This window comes from Thermobia domestica, chromosome 13, assembly GCF_964235325.1.
Source record: "Thermobia domestica chromosome 13, izTheDome1.hap1.1, whole genome shotgun sequence".
In the NCBI taxonomy this organism is placed as follows: domain Eukaryota; kingdom Metazoa; phylum Arthropoda; class Insecta; order Zygentoma; family Lepismatidae; genus Thermobia; species Thermobia domestica.
The window spans coordinates 216895671-216911688 of record NC_137466.1 but is presented as its reverse complement, the minus strand read 5'-3'; the positions used below and the strand labels follow the sequence as shown (position 1 = coordinate 216911688).

At 34.5% G+C, this 16018-nt stretch overlaps 1 protein-coding gene across 1 annotated transcript in view; it reads right to left on the bottom strand.

Moving 5' to 3' along the window:
* LOC145667972 (sodium-coupled monocarboxylate transporter 1-like) overlaps positions 1–16018 on the bottom strand; it is a 110873-nt gene that overhangs the window by 39852 nt on the left and 55003 nt on the right. Inside the window, exon 9 of the mRNA XM_081735397.1 lies at positions 12903–13011. Within this exon, the coding sequence (XP_081591523.1) occupies positions 12903–13011 (109 nt within the window). The remainder of the gene's footprint in view (positions 1–12902; positions 13012–16018) is intronic.

Sequence of the window (16018 nt, the reverse complement as noted above, 5' to 3'; positions counted from 1 at the left end):
GTAAATTGGAACAAGTTAGTAAGGATGTTTTGCAAACTAATAACGCTGTTGTTCAGATTACTACGCGTATTCAGGCCATGGAGGAGAAAATAGAGGAATATAAAATTGAGTGTAGATCAAATTATGAGTCCGTGCAGGCACAGGTTGACAATTGTAGGGCCAAGATAGTACAAGACCGCGTAAACAACCAAGAGAAGTTTCAGGAAACAAAAGATAGGCAGGTGTTGTTAGAATTCAATACAAATAGATATGCCCAGGTAGAGGAGCGAATTTCTGAATTGCGAGCAACGATTGACACCCACGGTGCATTCATGCGGGAAGCAATGACTCTTTTACGAGAACAGCGCGGTGAGATAAATGAAATACGGGATGACATGGTGGAAATTAAGAAAGTAGCTGCCGAAAACAAAGAGGAAATTACGCACGTAGCAGCAAGGGTAAATAAACTCGAGTCACACACTATCCAGTCTATTCAACAGGTCATATAGCAAGTACAAAATATCCCCACGCGAACAGTTGTAAAAGCGGAAGTGAATCAGGAAGTGAATAATCGCGTTTTGAAGTTAGAGCAAGAGCTAAATCATTTACGGAGTAATCAGTTTAGTCGCGGACCTGACTTTCCCACACGGGAGACTGACGAAAATAGCGAGTACGATAGTGGTAGTGAAGGTTACGAATTCGATCACTCGAATAGCAAGGGGAAGAATAATACATCTTTCGTGAAAGCAAGTAAACCTCGACGCCGTATTACAATCCAAGAAATACGAGACCTACCGACATATAGTGGAATGCCCGATAAGGAAACTGCGCGCTCATACTTGCGTGATTTACAACACAAGTTGGACTTGTTGAATGTGCACGAAGACGCAGGGTTGCCAGTATTACCAAGCTTACTGCAGAACCCATGTTTGGAGTGGTTTCGAACGCGCCAACATTTATTTACCACTTTCGAGGAGTTTAGTCATGCTTTAGTTAACGCATTCGAATCTGAAGCAATCGTAGTAAGTAGGCTGACCGCGTTGCGAAATACTCCCTTTGACCCAAGAGTGCACGGTTCAGTGTTAGAGTTTGCGACCACTCAATATCGCGCACTAAGTGATTTGAATCCTGAAAGTACCCCGGCGAAAATATTAGCTAGTATTGTACCTACGTTACCATACAAATATCGGGAAATGTTTGCGTTTTATCCATGCACAGATTTTGCGCAATTTATTGCTAGTGTCAAACGTCTCGAATCATTACGATTACCGAACGAGAAAGGTTATAAGCGCGAAGGTAACAATTATGAGAATCGTAACAAACCATATCAGGCAGTCCGTGTACAGTATAGTAGACCAACTAGAGAGAGACCCCATAATGGTAGTAATAATCCACAGAACGGTAGAAATTCAGAACAAGGCAATTTTAGAAGAAACGAGCGAGAGAACAGGCGTGAACCGCAATTTACGAATGATGCGCGCGCGAGGAATGAACGATCAAATCACAACACTAGGCCACAACGCAGCAACAATAACCATCGTGACTTTGGGAACCGTTTCAATTGGAGAAGGGGAAATAACAGCAATAATAGAAATAATAGACATAGCTTCAATTTTCAGTCAAATAATGAACGGCAAAACTGGCGAGAGCGCACGCCCGAGCGAGATGGTGGGCACACGTCCGATCATAGTCAGCAGGGAAACTAAGATCCGATGGGCACGAAGGGGTCGCGTCCATCGAAGTTGATTCGTTTACAAATTACCCGAATATCATCCGTGTTAGGAATTATACGTTCGCAAACGACGATGTTCTAGACAGTGACGGAAGAAGCGATGTAGAGGAAGATAATGATGAAAGAGAACTCGTCACCGCTTATGAACGGAATTATTCCGCGTACATAGAAACAGTAGTTAATGACATTCCAGTTAAAACCCTCCTCGATACAGGTGCTGACGCCTCTTTGATCTCGTACGAATTTTGGAAAGAAATAAGCAAAGACATTTCCGCACCCAGGTTACAATCAGCTGACGACGTCCTTCTGGTCGAGTACAGTGGTCGTTTCAAAAGAAAGTGCAAGGGTAAAACTATAGTACCAGTTCAGATTGAGGTATTAACGTTTTCACTCGAGTTGTATGTCGTGCAAGATGTAAACGAACGTTTTATTTTGGGCGTCAACGCACTTTCACAATTACAGAGTATCGTTGATTTTAGTCAGGGAACGTTCTCATTGGAACATGAGAACATCAGAATTGTTGTATCGTTACTCCCCGTTCCGGTGCAATCCATGTCGGATGATAGTGATGAGGAAACAAATGACGGCAGCAATATTAAAGAGCATCAGCTTGTTAACCGTGTAGAAATTAATGAAGGAGAAATTTTTCAAAAGCATGTTGCCACAGACGATCAGATTATTAATGCAGTTCAGAGAGCAGATGGGTTAACTCAGCCCCAGCGAAATCAATAATTAGATTTGCTATTCAGATACAGGGAAATATTCACTAATTACCCCGGGAAGTGTAAAGGATTCGTATATAAGGCAGAAGTTAATACTACGGAAGCATTAGTAAGGAAGCAATATCCCATCCCTTATAAGGCCATCCCATTTGTCAGAAACGAACTTCAAAAATTACTACAGTTGCAAATTATAAAACCAAGCCAGAGTATACACAGTAACCCACTTTTAGTAGTACCCAAAAAGAACAATCAATTTCGTCTCTGTGTCGATTTACGCATGGTGAATAGGCATTCCGTATTACGACAAGTTAGGCCAGAGCGCATTGAAGATTTACTCGCGAAGTTGCAAGGAAAGAAATTTACCACAGTTATTGATTTACAACAAAGTTATCTGCAGACGGAACTTCATCCAGATTCCTAACCATATTTTGCTTTTAATTTCGAAGGTTTATGTTATCAATATCAGCGAGTGGCGTTCGGATATCGAAACGGATCATCCGTTTTAAACGTGATGATGACACATGTCTTGGGGCGCGAGTTGCATAACAAAATCATTCGATAGTAAATGACAATTTGGTAATGAACAATAGCTTTGAAGAACATTTACAATTACTAGCTGAAGTATTTCAGAAATTCAAAGAACACGGGATCACTTTAAATATCGATAAATGCTTGTTTTGTGCTAATGAAGTCCCATTTTTAGGATATGTAGTTAGCAAGGAAGGAATACGAAAAGTCGAACGTAGTATAACAGCCGTACGAGATTTACCAAAACCAACCAACATTAAAACTTTACGTTCAGTGTTAGGGTTATTCTCTTGGTCTAGGTCATTTGTTCCCAACTTTGCTATGAAAGCCGCTCCATTATATGATTTGTTGAAACAGAAAAAGAAATGGCAGTGGAGTGAACAATGCGAAATGGCATTTAATCAAATCAAGCAAGATATTTGTAATAACATTATGTTAGCTCATCCAGACTTCACAAAAGATTTTTACGTGCAATCTGATGCCGCACAATCCGGAATAGGAAGTGTCCTCTGGCAGAAACACGACGACGAAAAACACATCATACAATGCATAAGTAGAACGTTAACACCTACTGAACAGAAATATTCAACCACAGAAGCTGAGTGTCTTGGGGTCATCTTTGCAATTAGAAAATGGAAATCAATGTTTTTAGGTAACCACGTAATTATTGTCACAGACCATCGTGCTTTATCATATTTAGATCGAATTAAACCTTGGAATAATCGTTTACTCAGATGGGCCGTTGAATTGCAAGAATTAAGTTATGAGGTACAATACATCCCAGGTTCTGAAAACACCATAAGCGACACATTGAGTAGGCTCTTCCCCACCCATGAACACCGCCTACTGAAAGTTCACACCTTCCAAGTGTTACAGGAAGAAGTTATGAACATAACGCCTGAAAGGTTAGCTGCACTCCAACGTGAATACTCTGATTATGCTAACGTCATTGCTGTTTTAGAGGGTAATATAGATGAAACGGAATTTAAGAATGGCAGATCGTGGAAAAAGTTTTATAAACTAGATAATCACATTTTATTAGTTCGAGATTTTCATCAACCAGATCAATGGAAAATTTGTGTCCCTCCAGCACTTACACAAAATATTTTAGTTGCATACCATACCGACATTCACCACCCCGGTGTTGAAAGGACTTTTTCTATTATTTCCAAAGCATTCCATTGGAAAGGATTCCGAACAGCTGTAAAAACTTTATTCGCGATTGTATTACTTGCCAACGTATGAAACCGGACCAACATCCACCTGCTAAATTGATGAATACAATACCAGTAAGTGCAACTCGTGACGCAATTAGCATAGATTTTTTGGGAAGTTATCCTACCGGTCAAACTCAGAAAAGATTCGCCTTAGTAATAATGGATCTTTACACCCGGTACTGTACTGCGTTTGCATTGCGTACGTCAACAGCGAAGGCTGTAGTAAGGTGCCTGGAAGAATTCTATTTCCCCATGTTAGGATTAGTTCGAGTAATCATTACTGACAATGCAGCTGTGTTTTATTCAAAACAGTTTCTAAAAGCTATGAAAAAGTATAATGTAGTTGTTCGTCATACCACCCCGTACCATCCCATGGCATCGTTAGTGGAAAATGTTAATAAGAACCTAGTGCAAACTCTCAGAACTCTGTGTTCGTCATCTCATAAAGAATGGGCCGAATATCTGACCCAAGCAGTATTGTTGTACAATTACTCTATTTCCCAAAGTCTTGGTGTTTCTCCTGCCAGTCTGCATTTAAAGATTAATTCGTCACGACCCATACTCACGCATTTTGGAATAAACGTACAAGAGGCAATTACAGCTGAAGATTCAATCAATTGGAGTAATAAGCTTGTTATGGCCGATTTACGTAGGAAACGAAAGATTGCCGCACGTAATGAGAAATGGAATCAAACCCAACAGGGGAAGAGACTCGTTGTTAAGGGAGACTTAGTGTTTGTTAGGCAACGAAACGTGAGCACTCTCGTCAAGAAAGAAATAGCAAAGTTCTTCGAAATATTTCGGGGGCCGTATGTTTGTACTTCGGCTACCAGTAACGATCGTGCTGTTGAATTATGGGATCCATATAATGGTCAGAGTATTGGTTTCCACTCCATGGACAGAGTAAGAATTTGGAACCCCACCCCAAAGACATATAATACTTGGATTCTTATGGCCAGAAAACATTTACCTGAAGAACAAGTAGCCAAACTTAAAGATGTTCCTTACCATCCATCAACGCATGAAAAGCCGTTACCATTGCTGTACCCAGAAGTAAACATTGTTAATCAGCCTGATGAAACCAATGAAGACAATTCTGAAACATTGTTAAAACAGACTTCTGTTAAATTACAATACCATGATCGTTTAGAATACTTTTTGCATAAGTTGGGTGATTTGTACATCACACATTATTGCAAGGACTCTGCCGAATGGTCTGATGAATGTATCCAAGCCATCACGACTAATTTTTCCAGTGGATTACAACTGCTTCATTGAAAAAAAAGGTCAGGAACCTCACCAATCCGTATGTTTAGAGATTTCTTTTACAGCTTACCAAAGAAGACCATCCATCCGTCCAGCCACATTTCTCACCATTATAACAGGTACGTGAAATAATAAATGTGTTTAATAAAATTTCATTCCAAGGTTAATCCAGATTGAGGATGATCAGGAGAAGGAAAGGACCCATGAAGGATGACCAAGGGAAAAGAAAGGTAAAAATAAATTGAAATTAGTCCGCGAATTTGTTTTGATTCAAAAATCTTATAACCACAACCCATTTTTAACCATTACTATTTTTATGTGGACACCACCACAGTCATGGAATTTCAATGATTTGTTTGTGTATTTGTGTTTGTTTCAGGATGAAGGAGAGGACATCTGAATAAAGTCACGTCTATAGCATTTTGTGTTGTTTTATTATCATAATATTAAGAAATGTGGATTTTGAAACCTGTTAACCCTATTTGAAGTTCTTATTAGGAATCTTAGAGATTGGTTAGGTACCCTTAGAAACTTTGATAGGATTTTTAGAGAACGTACATCACGAATGTGAATACATGCATATTTAAAATTATCTGCAAATATCTTTGTTTAATTTGTTGGTGGCAACATGTAAACACAATTGTATGTTGGAACATGTCTGGAAAAAAATGTTTCTTTGTTAATGATTCTTTTTCTATTTAACTTCTTCGTCATTGAACAAATATTAGAGCGTGGTAAATCCATGAAATTAGATTCGTTACACATTGGAACGTCAAAATTCTAAAATATCATTAAAGGTGATTAAAAAAAAGATAATAGAAAATAAGATTGAAAATGATAAATTTGGTTACAAATCGATTCATACGAATAATTATTATGTAAAAGTCAATAAGTATTCATTATCACATTAACAAAGTTTGAAGTTTAGTGGAATTTAAAAGTAATAACGTTACAAGTTAAGAAGAATGAAGAAGTTAAAACGTAATTTAACCCTTAGAGGCGTCACTACTATTATCTTTCAAAATTACAGTGACGAAATCGGGATAGCGTCCGATTGGGCCTCAGCTAGTGTGTAATTTTGGCCATTAGATACGCACACTTCTAAATTCCATTTCGGCTTGTGACATTTTAAATATATTTATTTAAAAATAAAATATTTAATTGACGCTTAAAATTTTACATTTTTATCAGATATTTATCTTTAGTTGACTGAAAGGAGATAATGAAATTGTATTTGTTCGGATCCTAGTAAACCACTTTTTCTCTTCTTTTCTTTTGGCTATACTGTGTTAACAGGATAAGATAGTAAAAGATGCATGAAATGTTGTTTGAATTTGTAAGTTTTGTTATGGTATCATGTTAACACGGTGCAGCCAACAACAACCGATACAATTTGGTATCGACGTATAAAGTGTTTGTTTTAATTAGGTAATAATTACCTATAATAAATTTGGGTCATAAAATGGAACATATAAATTCGAGTCATAAAAAATGTAAAATATATATGATGTAAATTGGTTGTAAAACATTGTGGAGATTGGATAATCAAAATTATCATCAGCCTTGAATTTATTAATGTCGGTGATTTTGGATAAAATTTGGTAAATATTGTTTTAAAATTTGAAATGAATTTATTTTCTGGATGGAAAAATGCGAGTAATAATTGTGTAAAGTAGAATCAATCAAACCACGAATATGACATTCTAATTTTAAAGGATATTTGTCGGATGTAATGATTGGTTCAGGATGTGAAAATTTTCCAATTTCAGTTCTTTTTAATCTTTCTTGTATGAGAAGAGTCTGTTGGTTCTTAATTGAACATTTTCAACCCACTGATCATCATAGTCAGACTCGTCATATTGACCTCATTTCCTTGTTTCGTGGAGGTTATTGCTATTTTGTTATTCATTTCTCAGCATTCATTGAAAAAAAAAATAAATAATAAAGCATGACACGTTTGTGCTAGATGCCGATTAGCGTTCTCTTACGCATTTATAATTCTATCAATTCACTGGAAAACTGTCATCTTGGATTGTAAAGATGTGTGATCTCAAATGTACGAACAAATATTCTTGATTATGACTTTAATCTCAGACGTGACAATATACCCGGAGTTGATAAGTGCACTTTGCCAGATAGGCCGCACATTTTATTTTGTATTGGTTAGCGCTCTTTAAAAGAATACTTTTTAAACCTACTAATTTTGTAGGTATGAGCGGGCCTAAAATAATTAATAGTTACTAAGCGATTAAGGATATTGAGATGCAGGACTGTAGTATCGAACTTCCCCCCCAGGGTATTCTTATTGTCCTTTTCATATGTTTATTTTCTTAAAACACCTTCTGTAGGTCTAGATACTGACAGTCCAATTGGGGTTGGAATAATTTACCCGATTATGACATAGCTGTAATGCGCTAAGCATTCAGCTGGGAGGGACTAGGATGTAGTGCAGAAGCGATTTTGTTCAAATCGTCGGGAAGGTTGGCGCTCCCGCACACTTCGAGCTGTAAGTAAAAGAAATAGTAAGTCAGCGCTCATTGATCTTCGGGATCAAATCATTAACCTATATTTTTGTTTAATTAATGGCTTACGACCTGTGGGTAGCGCTACGCAAGGCTTAACCGCCGTTTAAGTTATACCTGTACATATATAGTTAAATGTTTAATAGTTTGTTAGTTAAGGTACATAAAGCAAGTGTATGTATGAATAGTTGAATTATACGATACATAATGATAATATATAGGAAGATTAAAACGCCATATACTGTATGCATAGATTATCATTAATATCAAACTTCATAAGTCTCTTGAGTATATTTTTTTACATATTTAGTGAATAAATATAGGATTCGAATTTAATCATATATCATTTTATGTTTATATATCAGGTTTTTAGGTAATGTTTTATAAACCTTGTACTTATAATCCAAAAGTTATGATATATTGCTGTAGTGAAATATATAGACGCATATACACACAGATACATATACACATATTATAGTAGGTTTTGTTTAGCTTCAATATAATGTATTAGTTTTTCAATATGTCAATATAAGTTACATTACGTGCAACTTAGTTGCAATGGTGCATAAGATACTTTAATTAATTAGGCTAGTATTTTTGATAAAACATTCACTTATTAAGTAATGAATAGTCAAGTTATTTAGGGAATTAGTATTGGTATACGTCCTTTAAATTTTTATTTTAGTTTATGATAGTTAAGTCAGCAGATATAAGCAACGTATGCTTCATATGAATGAAAATTTTGTTTATTTTAGTGGCTAATAATTTTATAAAATATTTTAATAATTTGATAAAATATATTACCGCAGGTTCAATAATCAGTTATATTACGTGTTGATCCATATTTCAAACTCTTAGATAAGTGTCATGTTTATTAGTGAATATATTGAAGAAATGTATGTAAGTAAATCACTGAAGAAGGCTAGTTAGGGGTGCCCGAAATATAGTTCATTTCAATAATTATACAGATACCCTTGAGTTAGATACTTTTTGTTGGATTTTCACATTTTTACTTTACTATTTTTATTAGTTAATGATTAGTTAGAAATAGTTTTTATTAGTTAAAAAAAAGAGATAGAGAGAGAAGGAAGGTAACGGAGACCTCCAGGTACATTTTTAAACTTTTGGCGTTGACTTTAAAGTAAATTTTCCTGGAAACCAAAATACTTATTTGAAAAAAAAAGAGACAGAAGGAAGGTAACGGAGACCTCCAGGTGCATTTTTAAACTTTTGGCGTTGACTTTAAAGTAAATTTTCCTGGAAACCAAAATACTTATTTGAAAAAAATAAAAATAAAAATAAATAGATAAATAAATAATTCTTTTTTTATGAACATAATCAACAATCATTTGTTTTGATGAGGATAAAGCGATCATGTACTTTAAGTGGGTTTCGATAATAAAGAAGCATGAGTGGTAATTGTAATGAATTCGAGAGGGCAATATTTATGAAGAAATAATGATAGATTCCACCGAATAATGACGGGCATAAGGCGAATGCATAACGATGTTTGTGGATGGGTTTAAGGAATATTGTTTAAATATATATGTACCCCGTTGACAAGGTATGTGCGGGATAGAGATGTTATGAGGTGTTTAATGAAATTAGGCTATGCTCCGATAGCAGTAGCAAGGCTATACTCTGATAGTAGTAGCGACGAAGTGTTTTTGCGAAAATGTTGTTTACCGAGGTTGACGTTGTGCCCTCGATGTAATTAAATATGAATGCGATAAAAATATGTTAATAGGAAAAGTGTTAGAGATGATATTTCTCAAATATCCATTGGAGAAAGTATGAATGGTTATGTAGCCTTAATGTATGCCGTCAAGTTATTACAGGAGAGTTGAGCATTGTTAAGAAAGAAGTTTTGTTTTAAAAAATCCTCTCAAATATTGAACCACATGATAGAAAATACGAAAATAAGATCTATTGCGAAAGATAATTTTGGGATTGTTGAGTTTTGTTCAAACGAATTGATAAGTAAATGATTTTTAAGGTTTAATGTTGTTAAGTTGTAATAATAAAGATCACCACATTGGTAATATTTTTTTCATTTTAGATTGTATTGATTTTTTTTAATGTTGGAAAAAGATATCCATACTTTTGTGAAAAAAAAAGGTTTTTCAAAATCTGTTCATAGCTAATAAGCATTAAAATTTTTATATTGTAAAGTAATGCACAAATTCGACAACTCCGTCGTTAATCGTACCCCAATTTTTGAATTCCAAATTCGTCTCCGATACGGTTCCGATTTAAAAAAAATCGTTTTGTTATGTATAATTCCATTAGGTCAAAAGAATATTTCTTTTCATGTAATCTTAAATCTTTACTCAAATGGGATTTGTATACTCGTTAAGTGATATTTTTTTGTAATGTTCTAGTAAATATGTTTTATTGCTAGTGAACAATCATAAAACATAAACACACGGTGAGAAACCATAGTTAAGAGTACTAACTGAAAATTAATAAATCGCAGAAAATTACATATTTTAATGAAAGGACATTAAAAGACAGAAAACATTCCGTAACTACATAAAAGTGGCCGAAAAGAAAAGTGACCGAACATACAGGTGTAGAGACCTATTATCCGAAATAATAACAAGGCGTACAAAATACTGCAAAATGGCGGTACTAGTGCTTCGTAAATGATGCTCCACCAATAGTGCTCCCTCAACAGTGCCAAAAAGAAATCGTTTCTCCAAGTTATACTTCTAACGTTTCACATTTACCCCAAGTTGCTCCCATATAGTGTTATAGTGGTATATTTATCCCAACAAGGAAACATTATGTTAACAGTTACCACAAAACAAAGGAATTAAACTATATACAGAGTGTATCAAAAATCAAGGACCACATATGAACGGTCCAGGGTTCTTGTCAATGTTGCTAATGCAATATTGCCAATTCTCTGTGGACGCCATTTGCTATCGACCATTGAAGCAAGAAAATTTAATGCGTACATTTTATTAAATTCATGATTGACTTTTGGTAACAAACTTAGCAGTTGGCAACTATGATCATAGTCTTCCAGTGCATGACACTTCTTCGACGCCACAAACTGACTTTTCTTGTGAATGTGTGTGTGTGCGGAGCAACAGTTCTTTGTTTCGAAGACATTGGAACTTCCAGTTGTGCAGTTTCTAGAACATTCCAGAAACTGCTGGATCATTTCGTATTTCCGGTGATTTTATAAAGCTAGTGGTGATTGGACAACTTTTCAATTACTGACCAATCAGAAACTGTGTTACGGCCCAAGCATACTTTTTCTCATGTGCATTGTGTGACGAAGAACTGCGCCAATTAATCGGGACTTAGGACTTGGGAAGCGCAACATGTATCCCGATCCATGAAACATTTTGTGTGCAAAAGTGACAAATAAATGGAACATCGGTGTCTAGTTAGTGAACATAATTAAATTTAAAAAGCATGAGCGACATCTAAAAACAATAATTGCAGTATTGATCAAGTGAAATCCAAAATTAAAAAGTCTTACTGAGTCTAAACCCAGCACACCAACGAAGGTAACGAAAGTAGCACGCCATCTCCAGGGAAGCAAGACTGTAAGTAATATAAATTGATGTGGTAGGAGCAATTATCGAGTGATTCAAGTGAGCATTATTCAAAACTTGCCTGATATAGGAATATATATATATCAATTAGTGTTCAAGCGATCGCATCTTCTGAATTGTGATATAAACGCCAAATACATTATCTTCAACCAGCAGTGAACGTCTAATTAAAAAAATAATAATAAATGAAAACGTACGACTAGCGGGCCACTACAAAGCGAATTCGCATGCGCATAATTACTCTCTGTACTTGATTTCATATTTACAAATAGTGTTTAGCTAGATAGGGAATTCCGTAAGGAAAAGTTATCATTTCAAAACACGAATTTTAATGTTGTTGTGTGTCTAATATAAATAATAAGAATGTTGTCTTATGATGCTGATGTTTAATGCTTGTTGTTCATTTCAGTTCATGTGTACATTAATACCAAAGTTTTCATGTAGTGACCAGTGCATGTAAGGCTATCAATTTCACCTTTCGTTAAATATGAACAGTTAATAACTAATTTCCGGTATTTCAATCTTTTTGCTTTCCTCATATTTCTTTGTTGTTATTGTTAGTTATAAACATTGGCGCGAGAGCAGGTCGCGGAACGTACCCAGTCTCAATCATGTGTGTGTAGTGAACTATCCCTCGCGGCAAATTTCCATTGAGGCAAGAAGAGTAAAGTAAACATTTCTTTTTTTTTAATCTTTGTTATTGGATAGTTCGGACGCGACCAAACACGTTGTTACCAACCCTTCCGCTTGAGTGGTTCCCAAGCTTAAGTGGAGGTTGGCAAAGCATGTATATGCTTCCGGGTGAGGGGGATGATTGGGAAGACTATTAATTAAAATTCAATGTAATCAAATGACGTAAGATAAGCTTGTGTAACCTCCTTCACCAAAGCGATAGCAAATTTGAGAATAACAGAACGAAACTACATATGCCATTGTAATCGATTACCTTCTGGCATTAGTCTGTGAAGATCATAATACTATCCCTAGAACTTGTGTAGACACGTGGTTGTAACGTGTCTATTTTAAAACTAACTTAACATCATTCAGGTATCAGGTGATGCAATTCACATGCATCAAAATGAATCAAATGACTTCTTAAGGATCTATAAATTCGGAATAAATTGAGAAGAATCTACCCAAAAAGACCTTTTTAATTTCTTTTCGGCAGATCGAGTCCTCACTTGTAGATATATGCATAAAAATTGTGCTTAAAATGCTATAAATCCTAGACTATATATTTGGTAAGTTTTGTTCAATTATGGTTAATAAGTATGAACAAACATTTTCAGCAGTATATACATTTAGAGTAAGAGAGACTAATAAAACTTTGTTTCGAAGTTAGGAAACCTCAATTATAGCATACATACCTTTGTTGCAAGAGGATCACAGTCATAATAAGTCGCGTAGATTAGAAGTCCAGTGTAACAAGTGGAGAAAATAATTACAATAAACCCAACTGCAAAGTTTAACGTTACTCTGAAACAAATTGAACACAGATGACACAAAAATTTTAATTCTTTTACTAAACCTGTAAGAGACTGACTCCCACTGGTAAGTAAACATATACTTGATGTTGAAGTCGAAATCATATAAATGAGCCAGATTGCCAATCTTCAACTTTAATTTGAAATTGTTACACTTATTAATATTAACTTATAAATAAATGACTTTAAGCAAATTACTTGCAAAAAATTCCAGTAACATATAAATATATTAAAGAAATGTCTTGTAAGTGTATGTAGTACAAATAATCAGAATAGCAATATCCTAAATATAAAAAGAAAACTTCTCAGTGTATCAGTCAATGCATAGGCTAGTTTCTAATAATAACGAAACACGTTAATAAGTATTGCCTGCGCTATCGGCCTGAGTGCTTCCATATGCTCTGGAATTTCATTTCGATAAAACTCGAGAACTCAGTACTGAATATTTACTCTTTCCATCGTTACGACTTTCCACTTGTAGTCTTTACCAGATGTATACATAGCTCTGTTAGCTGATTGCCACCCGTTTTACCATTTGTTTGCTGCCAATCTGTGGGACTTGAAAGAGAACCCAAGAAGTAACAAAGGATGAAATATCTTCTATGACAGTTGCTTTTCTTATTCATGTCCAGCAAGATAATAATTTTCCTATAGATCTCACAGTCTCACATGGTGTATCGAATGTTCGATTTGGGAATATAATGTCTCATTTTAGTATTGAGACCACGTTAGATATGCAACAACAGCTTAGCAAAGAATTGTAACTTTATGATTTGAGGCATTGGATGGCAAAGTGGCGTAACTCAGTTTTGAGAAATTGTGGGATGCTGAGACTTTTATTAGAATCAATAAAAAACAAAAACCCCGGACAAAAACGGTTTTTTGTGCTGCTATCTATTGGCCTATGGCCTGGTCTTTTAACTCTGAGATACGCAAATTTGTCGTCCAACGAATTTTAGTTTCAACTTCACGGAAATGACTTAATCTTATTTTTAAGAAAATGAGTTACGCCACTTTGCCATCCAACGCCTCATTTATAATGAAAAATTTAATATTGACAACATTGGTAACATTGACACATTTCTACAAACGGAAAATCTTAATTTCAAAAACTCGAGAGGAGTCACATTTTATTTCTTTAGGAAGTTATGTGCATTCGTACCTACATATCCCATATATGTATTTTATATTCTGTAATTTGATTGACAGTATATTTATTTAACCTTAGGTACATTTACAGTGTACCATTAACATTAGATTTATTCATGACTAAAAGAGGAATTACAAAACTCCATTTGTCCCTAAAGTGTTTTCCTTCTAAATCAGAAAAACGGAAATTGAACCGAGACTACTTTATTGAATGGTAAGCAGGGATAGAATTGGGTGACAACTTCCGATTTAGACCAATACATTTAGATTCAACTATCATTATATAATTTTTATTTAAGCATTTTATGATGTTGCTCACGTTTATTAGTGCTTACGCGTTATGCTTCATCTTACCTCTAATAGCTACTTCAAGAATTCACATTTTGAGTGAGTGTAAAAATTCAACGCTCAGACTTGTTACTTCGAAAACAAACAAAATATAGTGACATTTTTAAATTTCATGTTCCTGTAGCTTAAAACAAAATTGCAGCTATTTGCTGGAAATTGCATTAGAGAAATTAAAACACTATAGAGTCCTACAGTTACAAACTGATTGTATAATGTATGTGGATTATTTGATGTGAAATCACCTAATTTTAAACCATGACCGTGCTTCAATGTCTCAGATTTTCTTCAAAATTTTTTCAAACATAAATACCAATGTATTATGCCAAGATAATTTATTTTCGATTTTTTGGATGAAAAATGGGCTGGGGAGAACTTTTTTAAAATGTAAATTTGGCGCCAATTTCACTTTTTGGCACACAGCATTTTTCAACTAAAATTACCATAACTTTCTTATTTTAATAGTTATTGGGCTCATCCAGGTGTGAAATGAAAGCTTAATTTTTACTCGTTTAGAAATGTTGCAAAATATTACACTGTCTAAGAAATGAGCATATAAAGCAAATTTTAGGGACTTTTAAAAATTGTGCAGTAGCTCAAAAGTTACAACTATGAAACTTTTGAAACTTCTTTCTATAGAATGATCTTAGCACATACGGTACATGATATGGCTAAAAAATAAAAAGGATGCTTTTGCTATTTTTGCAATAATAATAATAACACCAATACTACTACTACTACTGCTAATAATAATATTATTATTATTAGTATTTTAAATGTACAGAAATATACAGTTTTAGTTGTTAACAGATTATGCCTTTTCTCGGATTCCAGAAAGTAAAATGGGAAAAAATTCGGAATTCGGAGAAATTTCAGACTTTGTTCCGAATTCCGGATTTTTTCTGAAATCTGGAATTTTTCCGAAATCCAGAAAGCGAAATTTCCGATTTCAGAAAATTTGAGCCATCCCTACTCTGAAATGACAACTGTCATACTTTAAAAGTTTTTTTAAATAATCATCTTAGTAAATATTAGATATACTTAAAAATAAAACTGATGTAACGTGTAGGGTTGGTTACCATGACAATATATTTTTGTACTTTAACTATGACTTTCTTTTTTTCTCAAATATACCATTGCTAACAACTATCAAACTTTTGTAACTTTTTATAGGATTAGCTTGCATGTACTAGATATGATTAAATAACAAAAAGGGATACCTTTTTTGTAATAATCTTGCGGCTTTGTGAATGGAAAATATATGTCTAGCAATGTAAGGGGTTGAGTGATTATTGCAAACCCTATCAACATAAATAAGATATAATACACTAGTGTACCTTGATGAAAACAATAAACATATTTTAACCACATCATGTACGTGCTAAAATGATTCTATAAAAAGTTTCAGAAGTTTCATAGTTGTAACTTACGAGCAATGACACAATTTGTAAGACTGTATATTTTCGTACATATAAAATACAAAATAGCATTAATAATAACTACAC